The sequence below is a fragment of the Ursus americanus genome, chromosome 4, assembly GCF_024610735.1.
Source record: "Ursus americanus isolate L20-20 chromosome 4, mUrsAme1.1.p, whole genome shotgun sequence".
In the NCBI taxonomy this organism is placed as follows: domain Eukaryota; kingdom Metazoa; phylum Chordata; class Mammalia; order Carnivora; family Ursidae; genus Ursus; species Ursus americanus.
Genome location: NC_142130.1, coordinates 26,418,215 through 26,441,674, shown reverse-complemented (window position 1 = coordinate 26,441,674; position 23,460 = coordinate 26,418,215). Strand labels below are relative to the sequence as shown.

The following is a 23,460-nucleotide window of genomic DNA, read 5'->3' as shown; positions in this document are numbered from 1 at the left end:
CCGTGGGCTGCCTCTTAGTTTTTTTGACTATTTCCTTGGCTGTGCAGAAGCTTTTTATCTTGATGAAGTCCCACAAGTTCGTCTTATCTTTTGTTTTTCTTGCCTTTAGAGATGTGTCACGAAAGAGGTTGCTTTGGCCGATGTTGTAGAGGGTGTTGCCTATGTTCTCCTCTACGATTTTGATGGATTCCTGTCTCACATCGAGGTCTTTCATCCATTTAGAGTTTATCTTTGCGCATGGTGTGAGAGAGTGGTCAAGTTTCATTCTTTTGCATGTAGCTGTCCAATTTTCCCAGCACCATTTCTTGAATAGACTGTCTTTTTTCCACTGGATATTTTTTCTTGCTTTGTCAAAAATTAGTTGCCCAAAGAGCCGAGGGTCCATTTCTGGGTTCTCTATTCTGTTCCATTGGTCTATGTGTCTGTTTTTGTGCCAGTACCATGCTGTCTTTGTGATCACAGCTTTGTAGTACAGCTCGAAATCCGGCATTGTGATGCCCCCAGCTTTGTTTTTCCTTTTCAACAGTTCCTTGGCGATTCGGGGCCTTTTCTGGTTCCATACAAATTTAAGGACTATTTTTTCCAGTTCTTTGAAAAATGTCCTAGGTATTTTGATCGGTATAGCATTGAAAGTGTAGATTGCTCTGGGTAGCATGGACATTTTAACTATGTTAATTCTTCCGATCCATGAGCATGGAATATTTTTCATCTTTTAGTGTCTTCTTCAATGTCTTTCAAGAGTGATTTGTAGTTTCTAGAATATAGACCCTTTACGTCTCTGGTTAAGTTAATTCCAAGGTAACATATGATTTTTGGTGCTATTGTAAATGGGATGGATTCCCTAATTTCTCTTTCTTCAGTCTCATTATTCGTGTATAGAAATGCAACTAATTTCTGAGCATTGATTTTGTATCCCACCACATTACTGAATTGCTCTATAACTTCTAATAGTTTGGGAGTGGATTCTTTTGGGTTTTCCATATAGAGTATCATGTCATCTGCGAAGAGAGACAGTTTGACTTCTTTGCCGATTTGGATATATTTTATCCCTTTTTGTTGTCTGATTGCTGTTGCAAGGACTTCTAGTACTATGTTGAATAATAATGGCGAGAGTGGGCATCCTTGTCGTGTTCCTGATCTTAAGGGAAAGGCTCCCAGCTTTTCCCCATTGAGAATGATATTTGCTGTAAGCTTTTCATAGATGGTTTTTATGAGATTGAGGAATGTACCCTCTATCCCTACACTCTGAAGGGTTTTATCAGGAAAGGATGCTGTATTTTGTCAAATGCTTTTTCTGCATCTATTGAGAGGATCATATGGTTCCTGAGTCTTTTCTTGATGATATGATGTATCACACTGACCGATTTGCGAATGTTGAACCACCCTTGCCTCCCAGGGATGAATCCCACTTGGTCATGATGGATAATCCTTTTAATGTACTGTTGGATTCTATTAGCCAGGATCTTGTTGAGAATTTTGATGTCCACATTCATTAGGGAAATTTGTCTGTAATTCTCCTTTTTGATGGGGTCTTTGTCTGGTTTGGGGATCAAGGTAATATTGGCCTTATAGAATGAGTTTGGTAGCTTTCCTTCTGTTTCTATTTTTTGAAATAGCTTTAGAAGAATAGATATTATTTCTTCTTTGAATGTTTGGTAGAATTCCCCAGGAAAACCATCCGGTCCTGGAGTTTTGTTTTTTGGAAGGTTTTTTTATCACTGTTTCAATCTCTTCATAATTAATTGGCCTATTTAAAAAATCAATTTCTTCCTGTTTCAGTCTTCATAGCTTATAGGTTTCCAGGAACTCCTCCATCTCTTCCAGTTTGCTTAATTTATTGGCATAAATCTGTTGATAAAAGTTTCTAGTAATCCTTCCAATTTCATTGGTGTTGGTTTTGACCTCTCCCTTTTCATTCATAATTTTAATAATTTGGGTCCTTTCTCTATTCTTTTGGATAAGTCTTGCCAGTGGTCTGTCAATTTTATTTATTCTTTCAGAGAACCAGCTTCTAGTTCTGTTGATCTGCTCTACTGTACTCCTGGTTTCTAATTCATTGATTTCTGCTCTAATCTTGATCAACTGCTTTCTCGTGCGTGGATTAGGCCTGTCCCTCTGTTGCTGTTCTAGCTTCTTGAGGTGAGAATATAAAAACTGCATTTTAGATTTTTCTATTCTTTTGAATGAGGCTTGGATGGCTATGTATTTTCCCCTTAGGACTGCCTTTGCAGTATCCCATAGGTTTTGGACCATTGTGTTTTCATTCTCGTTGGACTCCATAAATTGTTTAAATTGATTTTTGATTTCCTGGTTTATCGAATCATTCTTGAGCAGGATGGTTCTTAGTCTCCAAGTGTTTGAGTTTCTTCCAAATTCTTCCTTGTGGTTGAGTTCCAATTTCAGAGCGTTGTGGTCTGAGAATATGCAGGGAATAATTTCAGTCTTTTGGTATCGGTTGAGACCTGTTTTGTGACCCAGAACATGGTCTATTCTTGAGAATGTTCCATGGGCATTAGAATAGAATGAGTATTCTTTGGTTCTGGGGTGTAGTGTTCTATATATATCTATGAGGTCCAACTCGTCGAGTACAGCATTCAAAGCTCTTGTTTGTTTTTTGATTTTCTGCTTAGGTGACCTGTCTATTGCTGATAGTGGAGTGTTGAGGTCCCCTACTATTAACGTATTTTTATCTATATGTCTCTTTATTCTGGTTAAGAGTTGGCTCGTGTATCTTGCTGCTCCCCTGTTGGGGGCATATATATTTATAATTGTCATATCCACTTGTTGGATACATCCTTTAAGAATAATATAGTGCCCTTCTGTGTCTCTAACTATAGTCTTTAGTTTAAAATCCAATCTGTCTGATATGAGAATTGCTACCCCAGCTTTCTTTTGAGGTCCATTGGCGTGAAAGATGGTATTCCATCCCTTTACTTTCAGTCTGAATTTATCTTTAGGTTCAAAATGAGTCTCTTGTAGACAGCAAATGGATGGGTCATGTCTTTTTATCCAATCTGCAACCCTGTGGTGCTTTATGGGAGCATTTAGGCCATTTACATTGAGACTGATTATTGAGAGATATGATTTTAATGATGCCATGTTGCCTGTAAAGTCTTTGTTTCTATAAATTGTGACTTTCTGTTGTGTATCACTCTTGCGGGCTTTTTACTTTTATAGAACCCCCCTGAATATCCCCTGTAGGGCTGGTATCGTGGTTATGAAATTGGTCAATGACTACATATCATCTTGACCATTGTTACTCTGAACTCCATTTCTGATAATTTGGTTATATCCATATCCATTAGTTCTGTGGCAGAGGCCACAGCCTCATTGTCTTTTCTTTGCTGGGGGGGATTTCTCCTTCTGGTCATTCTGATGAGGAGAGGTTGCAGGGTTGTCCAGAGCCCAAATTATTTACCAGGACCCAGGCCGTGCGCACTTGTTTTATAGGGATCTTAGGGATGTGGGCTTGGTTTTTCAGCCTGCCTTCTGGGGGAGGGCCCTGCCGCGCCGATACTCAGGCAACCCTGTTTGGGTAGAGTCTCCGTGTCCCCTGCGAGGGGGGATGGGGATGGGCACGCTGTGAGCCGGTATTTCCAGGCTTTTGTTCTCTGGCGGCTTTCCCTGGCGGCCGGCTATGCCTCTTCTGAGGGTCAGAGCAGCAGAGGCTGCATTGTCGCAGAACAGAGGGATCGCGGCCCGTTCTCCACTGATGTTCTGGCCACTTTAACTCTGTTTCTGTTGGTGCTGCTAAACCCTGCAGTGTCCCGGGATGTGCACCCCACACCCGGCGTCCCAGCCCTCACTTCCAGGGCCGGCGCGTCTCTGTCCTTTGTGTTTCTAATGCCGCCAGCCGCCAGCCGCCCCGCGCGCTCCGGAAGCTCCCGGTCTCAGTCTGGATCCAGTGAGCGCACCGGAGCTCCGGTTGTCAGTCTGGTGGCGCGCGTTCCCCGGCTCACGGTCTCAGTCTGCTGTTTCGCGGGTGCCGGTCCCCGAGTCCGCCCGCTCCCCCGTGCAGGTGGCTACCGCTTCCCGGCGCCCGAATGCGGCGGCTCCCTCCCCCTTCCATTTATCTTCCGATATCTGTGCGCGGTTTTAGGGCTCCCCTCTTGGTACCTCAATACTCAGCGCTGGAGATGTTCATTTGTAGAGATCCAGATGCGTCTTCCTGCGTCTCAGGCTGGTTCCGTGGTTGTTTAGGCTGGTCTGGTACCTATCTAGCTCAACTCAGGGGACCGGCTAAAAAAGGGGTCCCCTACTCCTCCGCCATCTTAACTCCTCCCCCTCCTTAAGGTGCAATCCAGTTGTCCAATTTTATACATTTTATTTTGTTTTTGTTGCAAGTAACAGGCTATGACTAAATTTTAGTATCCAGAAGTTAGAGGGCTATTTCAATATTTCAACCTAATAATCTTGTGTGTATACTTTGGGCTTCCCTTAATTTTTCTTTCTGGGCATGTAGAGTTGCCATAATGCCAATTATTACTTCTTCACTATTTAATGTTTGTCTTGTCACTAGTTGGTATTCAAAATATATTCTTTGTCATGCTTTATTTTGGGAGGCTTCATTAAATAATAGTGAATGAGGAGTAAACATTCCCAAGGAAATTAAAAAAAAAAAAAAACAACCCTAATATCTCTCCCAGGATATACAGAACATTTTTATTAAGAAAAATTTCAAAACATTCATAGATGTCAGCCATCACCAGAATCTTCTGAAATATCTCCTTATACAAATGAAGTCTTTAAGGAGGGAAAAATTTGTATCTCTAAAATCTAATGAGTTATTTAATTAATTTTACCCTGCTTGTCCCAAAAAAGAATTTCAAGAGACTTAGAATATATAAAACATGACAGACAATATATCATAAAATAAAAGTAGGACTAAAAATTTTAAAAACCAAAGGAGTGAAAAAAGAACACAAAATAAGTCTTAAGCTGCATAAAATAATACCAATATAACAAGTAAACATGATCTACAAATAATTTTTAAATGTCAATTACATGGTTAGTAATATCCATGAAATAAAAGTGAATCAGTTGATTTTAATTCTAAGATTTGCTTAGAATTTCTCCTGAGAATACTGGTAAGGATATACCATGTGAAGTCATGAACACCATTCTCAACAACATAAATATATATATATATATATATTAGGCTTTCATCATCTCATTTTCACCTGATTTTTAGCTTTTTAAATTTAAAACACTTTTTTGGGGGGTCTTCAGAAATTCACAACTGAATCTCCATTTTCCAAAGAACTAATTTCTAGGTCAGTGGATAGTCTGCTAAGGTACTGCAAGAGTATTAATGCTATTCATGTGATTTATAAGAAATCAGAAAACCTGAGATTAAATTATGTAACTTTTTAAAAAACCCTACCATTTAAAAAATTAAGATGATTACATTAGAATATGAATAAAACCCCATTAGCAATCATTCACTGATTTCTTTAAGTGTATAATTAAATATATAATTCTATTTTTTCAAATAAGTACACATTTTATGAGAAAAATCAATCTTCTTTTCAGTAAAGAGTTGTGAGCCTTTATTTCTTCCAATCAATAACTATTTGTTTAATTTTATCACATGTCAGATACTTTGCTGGGCGCTGAGGATCCAGTGGTGTGAGGGCACCTGAATCAGTGAATTTTAATATAATGCTTTCTTAAAACATTTTTGGATGTCCAATCAATCAATGAATGAACTCTCCGGTTTAGCTATTGCTGCTGTGGTCTAACAGTTTGGCAATATATAAGCAAAATTACAGTAGTGATAAAATAATACACAGATCTCTTATGTTGTTAATGAGAAAGAAACTCACCACTGCTCTGGTATTAATTTAACATTTGCATTTGACATTCCAAGTGTGGAGGGGAAACTTCTTATCTTAAAGTTCAATCAGTAGCTGGTATATGAAGCTGCTGTTTTATTTTTTTCTATTTTAACAGAGTCAGAGTAATGGTAGGGTTTGATATACTAGTTTAAATTTCGAAGAATCATCTTCAAAGTTATCAAATAACTCACTTGGATGAGAACACAAAGAACAAACCAAAAGCCAGGAATTTTTGCTAAGAGGCTGTCAATCCCTTCAAAGATTAGAATCTCTGGCCTCTTTCAAAGGTTTCTTTCTAGTCTTGAAGTGTCATTTTACTTGAATATCACCATGTCACAATCTCTAATAGCAATATAGAAATCACAAACAAACATTTGTATATCCTAGCAACCTTATCTGAAAATACAGGGAAATTGTGTGTGGGCCTGTGAAAGAGGAGGGTAGAAAGGAGGAGGGAGAATATGAGAATAACAGAAAAAGAGTAGGGATAGGAGAATCAAACTTCTTGATTAAGCTGAGCAGTTAATTTGGTCGAACATATTGAGGTCTAAATATGTGTTACTGGATTAACCCGAACATACTGATTGATTACTTCAGGGACGTACACACAGACTGACGTGTGGCACTCTACACCCTTGTGTCCACAGCATACATTTTGGCAGTCTCTGTCCGAGGGGCTACGTATGACTTGGCCATGGAAATGGTTGCTGTTGAATAGGCTTTCCTCATGGAATATGGATAATTCCTCTCAGGTCCAACATCTGTTGGAAAGAGAAAAATGTCGTGATAAAAAAAATAATTAAGACTCAGTAAGCTTTGGGGAGAAAATGTCATTTTACACATTCTTCTCATAAAGAGGCAAGAATATAAATATTCTAAGAAGGAATCATCTAAGAAGAACCTTAGAAGAAAATTGAAGATTTTCACCTAGAAAGTTACTTTTTGATTCAAAACTTAGGTAATTTCCTTTTCTTTCTTTCTCTTTCTTTCTTTCTTCCTCAATCTCTCTCTCTCTCCTCTTTCTCTCTTTCTTTCTTACTGATGAGGTGATGGAATCTCTTGCTTTTTAACTGATATTTTTAAAAACCCAATAGTAGCACATTACATTTTTTAACAACAAATATTTGACTTGGCTCTGAGTCTACTTCTCCATTTAACTCTAGATATAAATTTAGTAGATTGGATGAAGTTATATAAGATTATGAACACATTGAAATCATCATTTTATATTTAGATATTGGATATAGTTATAGCTGTGGGTCTGTTATTTTTTTTTCACCCAATATACCACTAACCACGTAATAAGGCTTGAATATTGCAAATCAGTTGTCCTTGAATAACAGAAATTTTTAAAATGTCATTTTTTTATAATAGGTAGGGATCAAGTACACAACATTATTTTGTGCTGGTGAGATCTGTTTCCACCCAGCTTGGAGGACTGATACTAGAGGCAAGTAAGTATGCTATTTTATTTTGTTCTTACCTTTGAAGAGGCATAAGCAGCATGTCAGGACAGCACCAGCCAAAAAGCAACCCAGAGACCCAGCCATTCCAAGCCAACAAGACCAACCAAATTTATACTGGATGCCAAGAAATATATTGTGCAGAACCAGAGAAGAACGTTCCACATAAACATCGACAGCATACCACACTGAACCAATGATTCCTGGTGCACCTGAAAGAAAGAAAAATTGCTAAAAATAATGCAGGCCTCTTCAAATTTAAATTCAAGGAGATCTGACTGCTACCCAAAATGCATGGCATCACTTAGAAGGATAATAACGATGCTACGGATTCATGGACAAATCAAATTTTGGATATCTCTTCTATGTCTTCCTTTTGCTTTCTATTTTGTATTTCTTCTAAACCATATATCAGTTTATACATAAAGAGAAATGCAAAGATTAAACAACGCAGTGTTCCTCTGTTTGTATAAACTTAAAATGATTATTGTGGTTTTGTTTAATTTCCCTCTTTCCAATGTTCTCTTAAGTGCAGTGTAAAATGAAATATGAAAAGCAAAAGAAAAAAAGAAAGAACACAAAATTGAAGACAAATAATATACAGCATATGTTCATTCTCTATTGTTTTTTTTAATTAAAAGTATATATCTTTAAGAATATTCTGTTGCTCCTCTGCCCCACCACCTAGACCCACAATTAAAACTATGTCAGCTACATAATCAACACCCATAAGGAAACCATGCTTTTGAAATCAATAATTTTAGTGTGTTGTGGTCAAAAACAAATAACTGGAATAAAAAATGTCTTTATTTTAAAATAAATTCTTATCTACAACCCCCACATTATGTAAGGATGAACTAACTATTTTTTTTTTAAGATTTATTTATTTGACAGAGAGAGAGAGACAGGAAGAGAGGGAACCCAAGCAGGGGGAGTGGGAGAGGGAGAAGCAGGTTTTCCACTGATCAGGGAGCCCAATGCAGGGCTCGAACCCAGGACCCTGGGATCATGACCTGAGCCGAAGGCAGACGGTTAACGACTGAGCTGCCCAGGCACCCCAGAAATTGTGCTCCTTTTAAACAAAATTTAATCCCCCAAATTAGTCTATCTGACAATTGGACTGGCTTGAAATGATGCCACTAGAGTTCTCTCACTTTAAAGGTATAAATTGCATGTCGTTGCTTAGAAGCAAGGAAAAAAGGTGAGCAACTATGGGAAAAAAGGCTATGTGAAAATGGAAAAAAAAAAAGAAGAAAGAAAATGGTGTTCACCATTTCATTGCATTCTTTTCCCAATTGTTTAATGCAAGAAGTTTAAGGACCAGATCATGAACATATCACCTTCAGATAATGGTTTAAATTACCACATATTTTCTACAATATTGTAACCTACAAGTAAATTCCTTTATGAAACTTTATATGTATATGTATATATATACATATATATACATACACACATTAATACATATATATGAAATATGTATATATTTCATTTCATATCATATGAAAGTAGTATGCCATAAATATTTATGTGTAACATATCATATGTATGGCATTAGTATCTTATACATAAAATTAGTTTTTTATATATAATACACATGGCATACTAATTTCAAATGATGGTTCCAAGCCTTTGGTCATCTCCAGAAATTTAATTTTGTCATTTCTTCATCCATCCCTGTAGGGATTTTTTTTCATCAATTTGTTATTTCTTTGTTTTTGTTTTTGTTTTAATTTAGTTTGTTTTGGTTTTTTATTAAAAAATGATGTATCTAGTGATATTGTAAAAAGTATTCTGGAGCAAAATTATATAGCATTAAATGATGTTTAAATTTGTTAAATAATACACATTGTTACATACAAAAACTATGTTATCACTAGGCTGGACATGGGAATAAATGCCTTAAAAAGGTAAACTTATTAAGTTCTTGTGACTTTTTAATACAACCTAAGGATCATCAGGCCTTGACTCAATGTGTGTGTAAAACTTCAGGGAGGCCCCAGCTTTTACTGCGTGACAGGTTAGGCTCTCTGCTATGGCCTTACTCTACCCACACTGGATCTTCACGACAGCAATTCAGAGTAGAGATGATTACTAGGGCTTCACCTTACTTTGCAGATCAAGAAAAGACGAGCAGTTAAAAAACTGGCGTAAGCTCACACGTCACATGTATATATCTTCAAGTATTTATTTTTTACTTTTTATTTTTTTAAGTAAACTCTACCACCACCATGGGGCTCCAACTCACCACTCCAAGATCAATATCTCATACTTTACCGACTGAGCCAGCGAGGTGCCCCTCCAAGCATTTTTAGTTCCAAAATCCCTATCCATTCATCTTGCACTGCCTGGTGAGGTTCCCACTTATATTTGCTTTGCTAACATTTGGCTGCTACCATAAAAAAATGATGGTTTCCTCTCTGAGGGATGTGCCCATTTATTTTCAATCTTCCTGCACTTTGCTTTCTTCGACAGTGTATTTTCTCCAGCTTGCATTAAGATCCTAAGAAGACATCACGTTGTGACAGAAGAAGACTAAAGTGAATTTAATGACAGACCTGCGTGAAATATCACTTTTGCTCTTTCATCAATAAACACTATGTAAAGTGCTTCTTGACTGTTTATTAGTCATGCTTGATTTATTAGCCTTCAGGACTCCATTTACTCATCTGCTTCGTAAGTGGAGATATAATCTGCTTATTGCTACATTTATGATCAAATGGCCTGGCACATGAGAAAAGTCTAACATAGGACTTGACACAATTTAGTTCATTGCTAAAAAGAATTTGGTTTGGGACTTACTTTAGGATTTAACATCAGGAATAATCAAAAAATAAATCATTTGAAAATTTTAAAGCATTATGTAACTTTTTATTTATTTTTATTTTTTATTTTTTAAAGATTTTATTTATTTATTCGACAGAGAGAGACAGCCAGCGAGAGAGGGAACACAAGCAGGGGGAGTGGGAGAGGAAGAAGCAGGCTCATAGCGGAAGAGCCTGATGTGGGGCTCAATCCCGGAACGCCGGGATCACGCCCTGAGCCGAAGGCAGACGCTTAACCGCTGTGCCACCCAGGCGCCCCGATTATGTAACTTTTTAAATGGTTAAAAAGTAGTTTGGGGTGCCTGGGTGGCTCAGTCGTTAAGCGTCTGCCTTCGGCTCAGGGCGTGATCCTGGCATTCTGGGATCGAGCCCCATGTTAGGCTCCTCTGCTGGAAGCCTGCATCTTCCTCTCTCACTCCCCCTGCTTGTGTTCCCTCTCTCACTGGCTGTCTCTATCTCTGTCAAATAAATAAATAAGATCTTTGAAAAAAAAAAGTAGTTTGAGGACTTCGATAAACTTTGCTTTGGGATATCAACAAAAATTATCTTATTACACAGCTAAAGAAAGTAGGGTTGGTGGATGAGCTCTTTACTCTTTCAATCTAGAAAAGCAGGTCACATATGTTCCTAAAATGAACTGCATGGCAATAAGCACCCTTCTCCTTCATCTCAAGAGATGAGCGTCTCTACCCCTATCACTAGTACAGAGAGTACCTGCTATTAGTAATACTGTTCCGGCAACAAAGCAGATGCGGACTTTGATGTATGGCTCATCAGGGAGGAATTTCACACAGTCGAGACCAAGAAGCAGTGTGATAAATCCAAATCCAGCTAGAATATCTGCAGTAATCATCAATGCTCGAGTTACCACCAGCTTCACTGGAAGATCAGGGCATGTGGTTACATTGTGAACGGAAGAAGGAAACATGTTAAAGCACACAGGTGCACCCAAAACCAGATAATCACATGCATAAATACATGCCCACTTCAGGAATTAGACTTCAAGTTTGCATGAACATGGAATGTTTTCATAAAATGCAAGAATATCATAGATTATCGATATTATTATTTGTTTAAGCAGTGATTATTACTTAGTCTTGCTGGTCCCCTAGCTAAATGCTGGTCTTGCTGGTCCCCTAGCTAAATGCCTGGCGTAGAGTGTGAACTAAGTAACTATTTCCTTATTTGTTTCCTGTTTCAGAATGAGTCTTATTCACAAGTATTACAGTTGAATAATAAATTGAAAGTAGAATATTCTGCATAAGTTACCCCAATAAATATTTAAGAAATTACTGATCACTGCATTTGTTTGAAGTTCTATTGAAAAATATACTTTTAATAAATGGTTAAAATTTGGTATAGGGGAGCAGGATAAAACACTTCAAGAAGTCATTTGCCAATTCAGGTTGGTGGGAGCCATCAGCAGGTTTTTAGAAGGAGAAGGAGCTTCTGTTATTTAGTAGAAAACTGTATCTAGAACCCAGATCATATTCTTTTTCATTGCTTCTGGCGGTGACCCTTCTTGGCCAACATTCAAGATTAACCCTTTAACCTTGCACTGTCAACTGAGCAAAACTGAAAACTATAGCCACATGAGAATATCCAGGGAAGAGGATATCGGGTAAGCAGAATGGAATAATAGCAGTCATCGTCTGCAATGGAAGCATCCTCAACTGTGAAACCTCTTGAGCTGTGAATCCTAGGTACAGTAAATGAAAAATAGGAAAATTTTGGGCACCCGAAAGGCTCAGTTAAGCATCTACTTTTGGCTCAGATCATGATCCCAGGGTCCCGGGATTGAGTCCCACGTTGGGCTCCCTACTCAGTGGGGAGTCTGCTTCTCCCTCTCCCTCTCCCTCTTGCTTGTGATCTCTCCCTCTCACACGCTCTCTCTCTCTCAAATAAATTAATAAAATCTTTAAAAAAAATAAATTAAAAAAATAAAAATAGGAAAGATCTGTCACAAATGGAGGGTTAATTATTGAATGTCAAAGCTACTACTATTTTAGCCACTAGAGGAGTGATACAACTTATTCTTTTGATGGTACATTAATTATGTTTTATTTTCATAGTGATTGCAGTTTCCTTGCATTTTAGTTTTTCCTCAATGGTGAGATAAATTTAGGGCTTATTTAGTAATAGGTTGCTTATAAAATGTGGCCACTTTATTTAAAATAAAAAATACTTTTATGATCCATCTAAGAGAGGAAAACAATGCATAAAATCAGCTTCTACCTGATTTTTTTTTTTTTTTTAAGTAGGCTCCACACCCAGCAAGGAGCCCATCATGGGGCTTGAACTCACAACCCTGAGATCAAGACCTGAGCTGAAATCAAGAGTCAGTCACTTAACTGACTGAGCCACCCTTACCTGATTAATAGATGAATATTTAAGGTCTTAAAATGTGGCATTATTTTAAAAAAAAAGACTTAAATTTCTAATTTAGGCCAAATCAAAAGCCTTTTTTTCTCAAAATTCAGGAAAGAGAAAAATATTAACTAACTAGGTGATATCAGTTTTTACATTTCAACAATATTGAACCTCAAATAATATATATACAAGTGGGTCTCCTACTCAGCACCCCAAGCCAAGCAGTCTCACACTTTGGAGTGCTTTCCTTAAATATTGTTAATTCCCCTTTTGGAACCTGGGTCCAACAAGGCCAGGATTGCCATCTGGATGGGTTGCCCTAAAATCAGGGCCCCAATTTTCTCCTCTCCAACACTTGATCCCACACAGAGTGTGATTTCTTTATTTGTTTTTAAGATTTATTTATTTATTTATTAGAGAGAGAGAGAGGGAGAGAACAGGGAGGGGCAGGAGGAGAGAGCAGCTTAGCAGACTCCTTGCTGAGCTCAGAGCCTGACGTGAGGCTCAATCCCAAGACCCTGAGATCAAAACCTGAGCCGAAACCAGGAGTCCAACCCTTTAACTGACTGCACCACCCAAAGGCCCCCAGATTGTGATTTCTGATGCTCAGTGGAACTCCCAGACTCATGCCTATGGTGTCATCCAGTCAGCTCCATGGCCAGCCCAGTTCCAAGAGGGCAGCTTTGTAGGTAGATGGCTAATGCTAACCAGCCAGGAATTTCTTCCTGGGAATTTCTTTCTGGGAATTATCTGAGATTGGGCTGCTAGAATAATGTTAAATACTCTGATTTGGGGATGGGGTACTCAAGAGTCCTGAAAAAAATAGGTTCTGTAGACCCCAGGTCTACAGAACAATGGAAAAGGTTATCTAATTGTAATTCTATAAAAGATACCAAAAACTAAAAATAAAATCTCACAGGTAATATCTTAACTTAGAGGGTATAGTTATGTTATTTTCTTAGAATACATTTTCATGTTTGTTGTCCCTAAGCATATCCTAGAATTTTTTAAATAAAAGTAATTAATCTTCAGGATATGATTTGAAATTAATAGGTAAGAATATATTTAAAAAGGTAAGATAGTATAGGCAAATGATTAAAAAAAAGAAATATTAAAATATAAACAGCAAGTTTTCTTTGTGCAGAAGCTTATGAGTGATTTTCTGTTATTCTTGCATAAATGTACATAACAATATTTAGAAGTCTGAAATAGTTTATCTTTTTTTTTTTTTGTCTTGCTCTCACCATAGCACTACATTTCTGGAATAGTCTAGTGTCCACATACACTTACATTCTTATTGACCAAATCATGCTTCTTTGTAGGTAGAATTAGGTTAGCTCAAGGAGGGAAAAAGAGAAAGAATCAAGAGGCCTTAAAAAAAATGAAATATGGGTCTTAGGAATTAGGTTAAAGAACACTCAAATCCTGAATAGCAGAAAAAGATATTTTCGATCACTGCTCCTTTTAAGTGCTTAACCCTGGACTGAAATAGACATTCAGGGGAAAAGTCACATACCGGAGTTTTGCTTTTCATTTATCTTGAGAAAAGAAGTTGCCGTTCCCTACTATCCCCATCCTCTACTTTGAAGGAAACCACAACCAATGAGCTTTAACAACAGCACCAGTATTTCTTAGCATGATTGGATGTTCTAAATAAATAAATAAATGTTATGGAGAAAAACTGAATCAATGATAACATTTTTAAATCTGTGAAATCTCTTTATTTCATTGGAACGTGGCCCTGGCTAACACATGATTAAAATATAAAGCTAAAGGTCAGGAAGATGAAGGAGCTGGTTTTACCACACCTGTTAACCATGTGTCATCACATATACTGATTTTTTTTCATTCCCTGCTCTCTGTGTGTTTCTCTTTCCTTATCTATCCCCATGTCTGTTTTTCTGTCTCTCTGTCTCTGCCCTTCTACTTCACCTTCTCTCTTACTCAGGAAATGTCCTGTTCAATTACTGAAAACTTCCTATTTGACTTAAGTCACAGCTAAAAGACATCTCTGAAATACTTTTCATCTAATCTGTGGATTCTAATCCTCAAATCGCAGCACCCTGAAGAATTCATTTCCTTTTAAAAAGTGTTTAAGTCTACTGCTTGTAAGACGCTCTGCCAGGCTCTTTGGGGAGCAGAGAAGAATAAGTTAATATTTTTACCCTAAAGGAATGTATAAATCCACGGAAAAAGATAAAATACGCTCAAAATGTTTCAATTCGTATTTCTGAAATAAACTAAATTTTTAATCGAAATATCTAAAATTAGACAGAATTGTCCTATAGACTGTGGAAAACAAAAATACACAATGGAAACCCAAGTTTAGTGTTGGTTGGTACCCCCTCCCTGGCAAGGGTTGTCTAAGGCATACTTACGGGGGTGTTCGGCAAGTATAGAATCGTACTCGTCACAGGTGCGGATCCCATCAAAAGCATTCGTGACACACTCCCACCAGAGGCCTCGGCATTTTGTGCTCACCTAGGTGTTGGGGAAGACACCGTGTGAAACAACTCACGCAGACACACTTCAGCTCCCCTGGATCAAAGGAAGACCTTGGCTGTTGTGTGTTTGATAGTAAAGTACAGCGTTTGCAAGCGTGATCAGAATTTCATTTACAACAAACACAATGTGTTTTAGAGTATTTTCCCTTAAGCACTCACAGCTAAAGGCTTTCCCCACTGGGAAATGAATTCACTTCCTGATGGGGGAGGGGAGCTGAGCAAGAGGAGTGGTGCCCAACATAGATAAAATCACAATTACATATATGCAAATGTCTGTGGCTGGTTCCATCATGGAGTCCTAGTTTTACGTGGAGACAATTCATTTGGCTTTCCTGTGCTGACATTTGTTCATCAAAAAATCAAAATAAAAAAAATAAAAAAATCAATCTAACAATGTATGCTAACTGTTGACATCCTGAGTCTGTTAAGAATGTACATTAATTTTTGCTCACCATAAACACTGAGTTCCATGAAGAAAGGTGTTATTATGTATGGAGTTCATAAATTTACAATAATTGCCCAAAAAAGCTATACCTAAAGAAAACAATACATCAACTATGAAGACTCACACAACTTCTTCCTCCTTGCTCCACTGACACACTACAAATGTTCAAGCTATGAGATGGATGTGAACAAATTAAGCATTAACTTCATACAGTCTGACAGCTGTAAACCACTTTTACTCAGAAACTCTGTGCAGATGATTCTGTGTCCACCTCGAGCTAAAAGATACCAGTGCCCTGAGCCTTTCCCTACTTTATCTATAAGCCGCAAGTCACAATAGATTTCTTAAAATTGTAAACATGCCAATGGAAAATAGTTTCAAATATTCCTGACACCGTTCATGCATATGGAACAGAGCTAATACGATTGTTTGTCTTGATTCAATTACAGATTCACATTACCTGGGAATTCTGGGAATAGTTTAGTAAAATTTAACCAAGAATTATCTTGGAAAATAAAAACTTAAAATGGTTCCTTAAAGAAAGAATAAGCAACAAAGTGGAAAGAGAAATGCAAAAGCAGGGAGATCGTAACTGGTGTGAAGAAGGAAGGAAGGAACATAAAACACTTCGATCTGCAAAAGCAAAGCGTATCAGAGAATATTTGTGCTTTGAAACTCTGCTCCGTGTTTTTGTTTGTTTTTTTTTTTTTTAAGATTTTACTTATTTATTTGACACAGAGAGACAGCCAGTGAGAGAGGGAACACAAGCAGGGGGAGCGGGAGAGGAAGAAGCAGGCTCCCAGCGGAGGAGCCTGATGTGGGGCTCGATCCCATAACGCCGGGATCACGCCCTGAGCCAAAGGCAGATGCTTAACCGCTGTGCCACCCAGGCACCCCTCTGCTCTGTGTTCTGCCTTGAAGCTGTGTCGTGAGCCAAGTAAAATTTCACTGTTTACCTCCACCACAAACTTCAATGTTGTGCTTCTATTATCACTTTATATGTAAACTGCTCTTAATTGGTAATAATTTAAAAATCTACGTCAAGTCTATACTATGGAGCAGTTACTGCTTAAGTATATTATGATCTCCTTAATGTGTTAAAGGATCCTGTGAGATATCAGCTATTATTAGCTATTTTACAAATAAGGAAAATGAGGCACAGGAAAGGTAAGTGATAACCCCAAGAAAGCATAGTTAATAAGTGGAGGAGATGGGACTCAAATACAGCAGTCTGTGTGTTTGCTCTCAAGCACTGCTGTATACTTAAAAACCCATTTAAAAAAAATTCCAAACCCATTTCAGGCTTGCATTGGAAATTGAAAGACAGCTTGGAGTGAAGTGTTAAGCCCTAACTTTAATATCATCCTGTGGCTACTATTCTACAAAACCTCACTTCGGCTTACTCTTCCTAAGGTTAAATCTGAAGGGGTGTTTCGGAATTGGGGATTATTATCTGCCTAAGGAAACACAGGGACCAAAAATTTAACAAAGAGGGTCTACCTTGTGAAATTTAACATATCAATTTTTAAAGAAGGATGTGAATATCTCAAGTCAGATACGCATGCAAGTTAAGCTACTGTTAAAAAAGTATAGACTTTAAATCTCAGTTGATACTAATTAGGTGTGTTGTATCCTTGGGCAAGATCTTACCCTTTTTGAGCCGCAGTTTTCTTATTTGTATAAAGGAGATGGTGCGAAGATAGTTATATAAGAATTAAAAATTACACATAGTATAAATGATTTGTTCATAAGTGATCTTAGTAAAGTACTTCAGCATTGTAACAACCTGAATAGTGACTGTGTTCAGCATTACTAACTTACGGTAATAGAAGAAAGGTAGATATAATAGGGTTGAATGATGCCCCCCCCCTCGAGAAAGACATCCATGTCCTAAGCCCCAGAACGTATGGATGTGACCCTCGTTGGAAAAAGGGATTTACATATGCAGTGAAGGTGAGGATCTTGAGATAAGGAGATCATCTCAGATGACCAGGGTGGGCCCCAAATCTAATGACAGGTGTCTTGATGAGGGACACATAGAGCAGGAGGCAAGGTGACCACAGAGACAAAGATTAAAGGGATGTGGCCATAAATCCAAGAATGCTAAGAGCCCCCGGAAGCTGGAAGAGGCAAGGGATGGATTCTCCCCTAGAGCCTTCAGAAGGAGTCAGGCCCTGTCCACACCTTGATTTCAAACCTCTGGCCTCCAGAACTTGGAGAGAATAAATTTCTCTTGTGTGAAGCCACCAAATTGTGGTAATTTGTTACAGCAGTCCTAGGAAACAAATACGGTAGAGATGATTGGTAGGGAACGATTATACCGTAATAGAAAACAGGCCTCCTCATACCTATTGCTCTTCGGTCTCTCAGTTAACAGGAACATACTGCATCCAGTTTATTCCAACTTGAGCCGGGTTATGTGGATTTGAAGTCACTGCTCTACAATCAGACAGTGACTGCCCACAGTTCCTGCGTCTAACAGCCAGTACATAAGTCAATCAACCCATGGTGGTATTTCTCGTTATATATGAGCTTATTTAGAAAGGAACCTGAGATATATATACGAGAATACTCAATTTACACTAAAAAAAATTTTTTTTAAAAAAGAGTCTTGGCAAAATAATCCAGCAGTGGTGTCATTTTCAAGGCTATTGATCATTTACCTGCAATGACCATATTTAGAAAAGCAATGAGCTCATTAGAGGAAACAAAGAATCCAATTTCATTAGGTATTAATGCTCAGGGGCACACTATGAGATTGCTTGGTATTCACCCTTGGTTAAGGTACGTGAGAATAGTGGCTGTAATTAACTAAACTTCTGTGTTAATATAGCACTTACTGGAGACACCCTTAAAGGTGCCTTTGTGCACAAAAGACAAGGTTAAAAGATTTTGTTATTTATCATATTTAGGAAAGACCCTTCTTGTCTGTAATATATAATCTTCACTTACTTATCCGTGTGTTATACAACGGCTTATTAAGAACTTCTTAGAAGGCAAGTAAATCTAAATTCTTAAAAGTTTTAAGACAAGGTTCTGTTAAAAAGCACACTGAGGCTTAAAATATTGTGGTTAACCTTTCTTAAAGGGCAAAAATGCAGAATGTTAACTAATAATTCTTATCTTAGAGGGTCATTCAAAATAGAAGATTCCAAATTTAAGCTTCCTCTTTCAACATGCAATTTATACATTAATAAATATAATGTTACAAGACTAATTTCTACATTATTTCAATGAGTATCTATGAATCCTGAAGTGAGGAGAAGATTATCTCCTTAATGGGGAGAACTCAGTTTATCCAAGATTTAACAATAAAAGTACAAGTCACAAACTTGAGGCCAGCATAAATCTCTTAATGTTAATTAATTGCAATAGCAAAATATAGAGATCTTACAGAACAGTCCAGACTTCTGGCTTCTGTTGGAAACGTGGTCCTTCTGACCACCTGGACTCCTCAGTCCCATGTAACAACAATCAGTACCAGCGAGTGGCTGCTCCTATGAGGTGGGGCTTGTGTGTACAGGTTCCTCACCCCCTTACCCAGTGTGTCTCTCTCATGGATGTTAACTACCCATTCCTAACAGCGTGTAACTTTCCTGCTCCTGGGGTATAATAATGAGAATACCTCCCTCTGCCTTGAAACTGTCAAATTTCTAGAGCTAGAAATTTCTAGAACTTCCATGAAGTTCTCCCAGTTTTTCCAGCTGGAGTTAATTTCTTCTTAAATCATACCATAATTTGTCCATATTCTATAGTATTGACAATATTGCATTATTTTTATGTGAATTTATGTACATCTCTCTCCCACGTTTGCCATCATCTTTCAAACTTTATTCATTTAGTATCTGTCATGCGTCAGGCAACAGACTAACGGAATGCTGGGGATACAGCAGGGACCAAGACAGGTATGGCACCTTGTTTCAAAGAGCTTATAGACCCTCCTGCTTGGAACATAATAGATGCTCAATAGATGTTTATTGAGAAAAAAAAAATTAGGTCAATTTTTCAAATCCATATACGTTAACTCTCATTTGAACTCTGGCTGATACACTATATGCATAGTCAATGCTTAATATGTGCTTTTGACTTGACTGAATAGACAAAACAGCTGAATCCGGGAGTCGAAGAACTACTGCTTAGACTACAGAGTTTATACTAATTTGCTGTCAGCCTGGACCCTATCTACTCAAGCAGCTCCGGGAAGTGTTTACCACAGGACTCAGGATGAGCAGGATACCATTCAGAAAAAGCTTTAGGAACCTGTATTGACCATGACTCTTCCCCCATTGAATTTATAGTATCCTAAATTAGTTCCTTAATCCCGGGATTTCTTATTCTGATCCCTTTTACAGCCTTCCATTAAGGCTTCTCTACACTAGTCTTTGCCAATTTTTCTCTCCTTAACCACTCCGGAAATATTTACAAGCAGCAACACACAATTTTGCCTACTTGTCTTGTTTCCTGGGTGTGTTTGTCTTGCCTCTAAGTATTTTATCTATCTTTTGAGAATTAGAGAAACTTAAAAATGTTTAATTGATTGGCATTTATTTTTCTCCAGCTACGTGGAAGAAATATATATATCTACACAAACACACACACACACATTAGGCTTAGTAAATATTTATTGTGGGCTAACCACTATCAAATAGGATTTTTCTTTGCCAATATGCATTAGGTTATAAATGCATATGCAGTGGGATGTGTGTGTAAATATAATACATATAGGAGGAAGTATGCACAAACCAAAAGAACAGTAGAATAAGTCATGAAGATATATTATTTTAAAAACCACCTTGCATCCACGTACTAGAATTTATATTTTTCATATCCCTGTGTCATTCTTGTACTAATGTACTTGAACACTGAAGACGAAACTTACCTCTTTCTAGTATTTAATTAAATATATTTATTAAGATGCAGAAGTTTTAATAATACTACAGTAAGTTGCATGTTTTACCACTAAGACTTGGAACAATTTCAATTTTAACATGAAAGGCAATTGAATTTTTATACTATGATTCTGAACATTTATTTGAATATTTTATATTATTTTTCTTACTATACCGGGTCTAAAAGAACACAAAACAGGTATTTATAATGATAAGGAAGCAAGATTCAAATAAGCATAATAGATGTTACCTTTCCTTTCCTCTCCATTCAGGTGCCATGAATTTATTTGCTAACCTACATTTGGTATAGTTCTGCCTCCTTATTTGTGGAGGACTGGCTAAAGGTGTAAATGGCAAGAATGAGATAATGCATACTTGTAGGTAAATGTAATTTTTGTAGCCTGTATGGTTATATGACCTAATTAATATATTTGAACTATTTAAATATTTCAATTTCAACATTTATTGTTTAATTGCTGAAGTCACACATTTAATCATTTCAGAACGCTTATGAGAGCATGGGTTTCACAACTTTGCGATGACTACTGCATTCGTTGTGACAGATCACAATGTACGTTGAGTGAATGGTAATAAAATATTCGCTTACTTTTTTCTCTCTCCTTTCTTCATTTCTGTCTTTATTCGAAGCACCGCGTAGAAAAGCTTCATTCTCTGGGCCAGAACACACTCTTCACCAACCTTATTATACATTCCAGGGAATTAGATTTTTATTCCTATCTTATTAAAAAAAGGAACCAAACCCATATCTTGAAAAAGTTTTAATTGTAGTAAGATAAAAAAATCTTGCCTAGAAAATGTGGTGGTCTCCCTACAGAGATACTTCTTATTTATGGCTCAGGGTGTGATTTCCAAAGATCACTTCATGTTATATTTCATTCATTTATTCATTCTTTTCATAACTATGCCAAGTATCTTAATATGTGCACAATCAATTCATGTGAAACACAAGTTCCCATGATTTGGAAGTTGGTGCTAGGTGCGGTAGGAGATCATGAAACGAGCAAGAGAATATTTGTAGCCGCCAGTGTCTGCTGAAGGAGTTCCCAATGAGTTGAAAAGTAAAACTAGTATATAAAAAATCAGAGTACATGCTAGGCATAATAATTTTTTTATTTATTTTATGTCTGAAAGAAGTACAGCATCATTAGTGTAATTAGAAATCCCAGGCGAGAACCTGGTTATGGGGATGAAATAAATCCAAATATAAGAAACTTTCATTTGAGGTAATAAAATTTTAATCATAATAGTGTTTGGTATATAGCAAGTTCTCAGTAAATAATTAACACAAGATTAACTGAAAACGGATTAATCTTGTGAAAACATACTTTCCTTTTGATAATTGAAAGACCAGCAACTTAGTGAAGAAACTACTTTTTTATTTCAGTGTGGATAATGAAGAACTACCTATCTTCTAATTCAGTGAACATATTAACAATTTTATGAATACACAATGTATTTTTCTTTTTAAAATGTACTCAGTGGGTAACTTACGCTATTTTGTCTCTGTTGTCTGCCTTATTCCCTGGTTAGACAAGAAGGGAGCAGTCCCAAGTATAAAAATGAGCAAACCACAGCTCAGAGAAGTAAACAAAATTTCTCCAAGAGAATCAATAGCGAAAACAGGAATAGAACTTAAATCTTATCTCTCTCCCTTCAGTGAACATTATACAAAATGTCATCTCCTCTTCCAGAACAAAAACAAAACAATAAACTGCAAATAGACAATAATATATCTCTTGTTTATTGACTGATTTGTATTTGCCTGGTACTGTGGTAAATGCTTTAGAGGCACAAGCTCATTTAATCCTCACAAGACACTTAGGATGTGCATATTATTATTCTTTTACAGAAGAGGAAATGTGCTTTATAGCAATTTAAATGTCTGCAATTTAAATGCATACAGGTATTGCCTGGCGCTGTGGGATTTAATCTCAGGTCCTCAAAGTCAAGTCCAACCTGTAAACTTCCTCACTATAAAGCGTTCTTTCCTGCCCCACTTGATATGCTGGATCATAATCTAAAGGAGGAAAAAGTAGTGGGATGGTCCAGGGACGTTGCTGCTTGGTGACTTCTGTATAGAGACTAGTTTTCCTCCATTTAATTGCTTGGGGCGGTAAGTAACTCTACCATTCCTCCAATTGCCTAAAAGCAGGAAAGTGGATTTCAGCCTCGACTTGTCCCCGGAATCAGCTCTTTTCTCCACTTGTAGTTATCAATCCTATTGATTGTAGTTGCTTAGAGCTTCTCATATCTTCACAAGTCTCGCTATGCTCGCTTCCTCAGTAGTCCAGACCACCATTGCTTCCTTTCTGTACTATGGCAAAGACCTCCCAATTAGTCTCCCTACACTTCATTTCACCCATTTTAATCATTCCCCACAAGTAGCCAGAATAATCGATCTTTGTGAAACACATGCATTTGCTTGTTTTCAGTGAAGTGCCTTTCCCTACTGAGTAAGATCTAGATTTTATGGAAACACAAAGACTTTGAGGACCAAGCTCCTATATTCTCCTCCCTACATTGGAAATTCTTACTGTGCTGAGACAGTCCAAAGCCACAGATATGGCTCTCATACCTGGATATCTGCGCATACTCTTTCCTGTGCTTGGGATACTTTCTACTTCTCCCTCACCCACCTATTCTTCAAGTCCTAGTTTAGGTGTTTCTTCTTCTGGATTGGCGTATGAAGTTACTCATTATCTGAGATTGGGCAAACTGGCCACTCGGAGTTCGGTGCTGTGATGCCACTTGTCACACCATACTGTAACTATCAGTTTACTTGTCTGTCTCTCCCAGCAGCCTGGGGGTAACCTAAGCTAGATCCAGGTTGCATCTTCCTTCCTAAACTGTACCCACCACTGCACTGGGTGGCCAGAGGTATCAAACAGTATTTGTGGAATGAAGGGAGATAGAAAGAAAAGGAAAAAAGGGAGAGAGAAAGGGAAGGAAACAGAGATGAAAGAAAAAATGAATGGAAAGAAAAAGAATAAGTAAGGAGAGGAAGAGCATAAGGGATAGAAGAGAGAGGAAAGGAGACAGGAAAAAAGGAGGGAGGAGGAAGGGAAAAAAGAGCATGAAGGGAAGGACAGAAAGAAGAAATAAGTAA

The 23,460-nt window shown here is 37.5% G+C and overlaps 1 protein-coding gene across 1 annotated transcript in view; it reads right to left on the bottom strand.

Annotated features, from left to right (window-relative positions):
- Positions 1–4,532: 4,532 nt before the first annotated feature.
- Positions 4,533–23,460, bottom strand: part of CLDN16 (claudin 16) — a 71,842-nt gene continuing 52,914 nt past the window's right edge. The window contains exons 3-6 of the mRNA XM_045811212.2: positions 14,874–14,976; positions 10,840–11,004; positions 7,321–7,512; positions 4,533–6,598 (exon numbers count right to left, since the gene is read on the bottom strand). Coding sequence (XP_045667168.2) covers positions 6,465–6,598; positions 7,321–7,512; positions 10,840–11,004; positions 14,874–14,976 — 594 coding nt within the window. The 3' untranslated portion in view covers positions 4,533–6,464. The remainder of the gene's footprint in view (positions 6,599–7,320; positions 7,513–10,839; positions 11,005–14,873; positions 14,977–23,460) is intronic.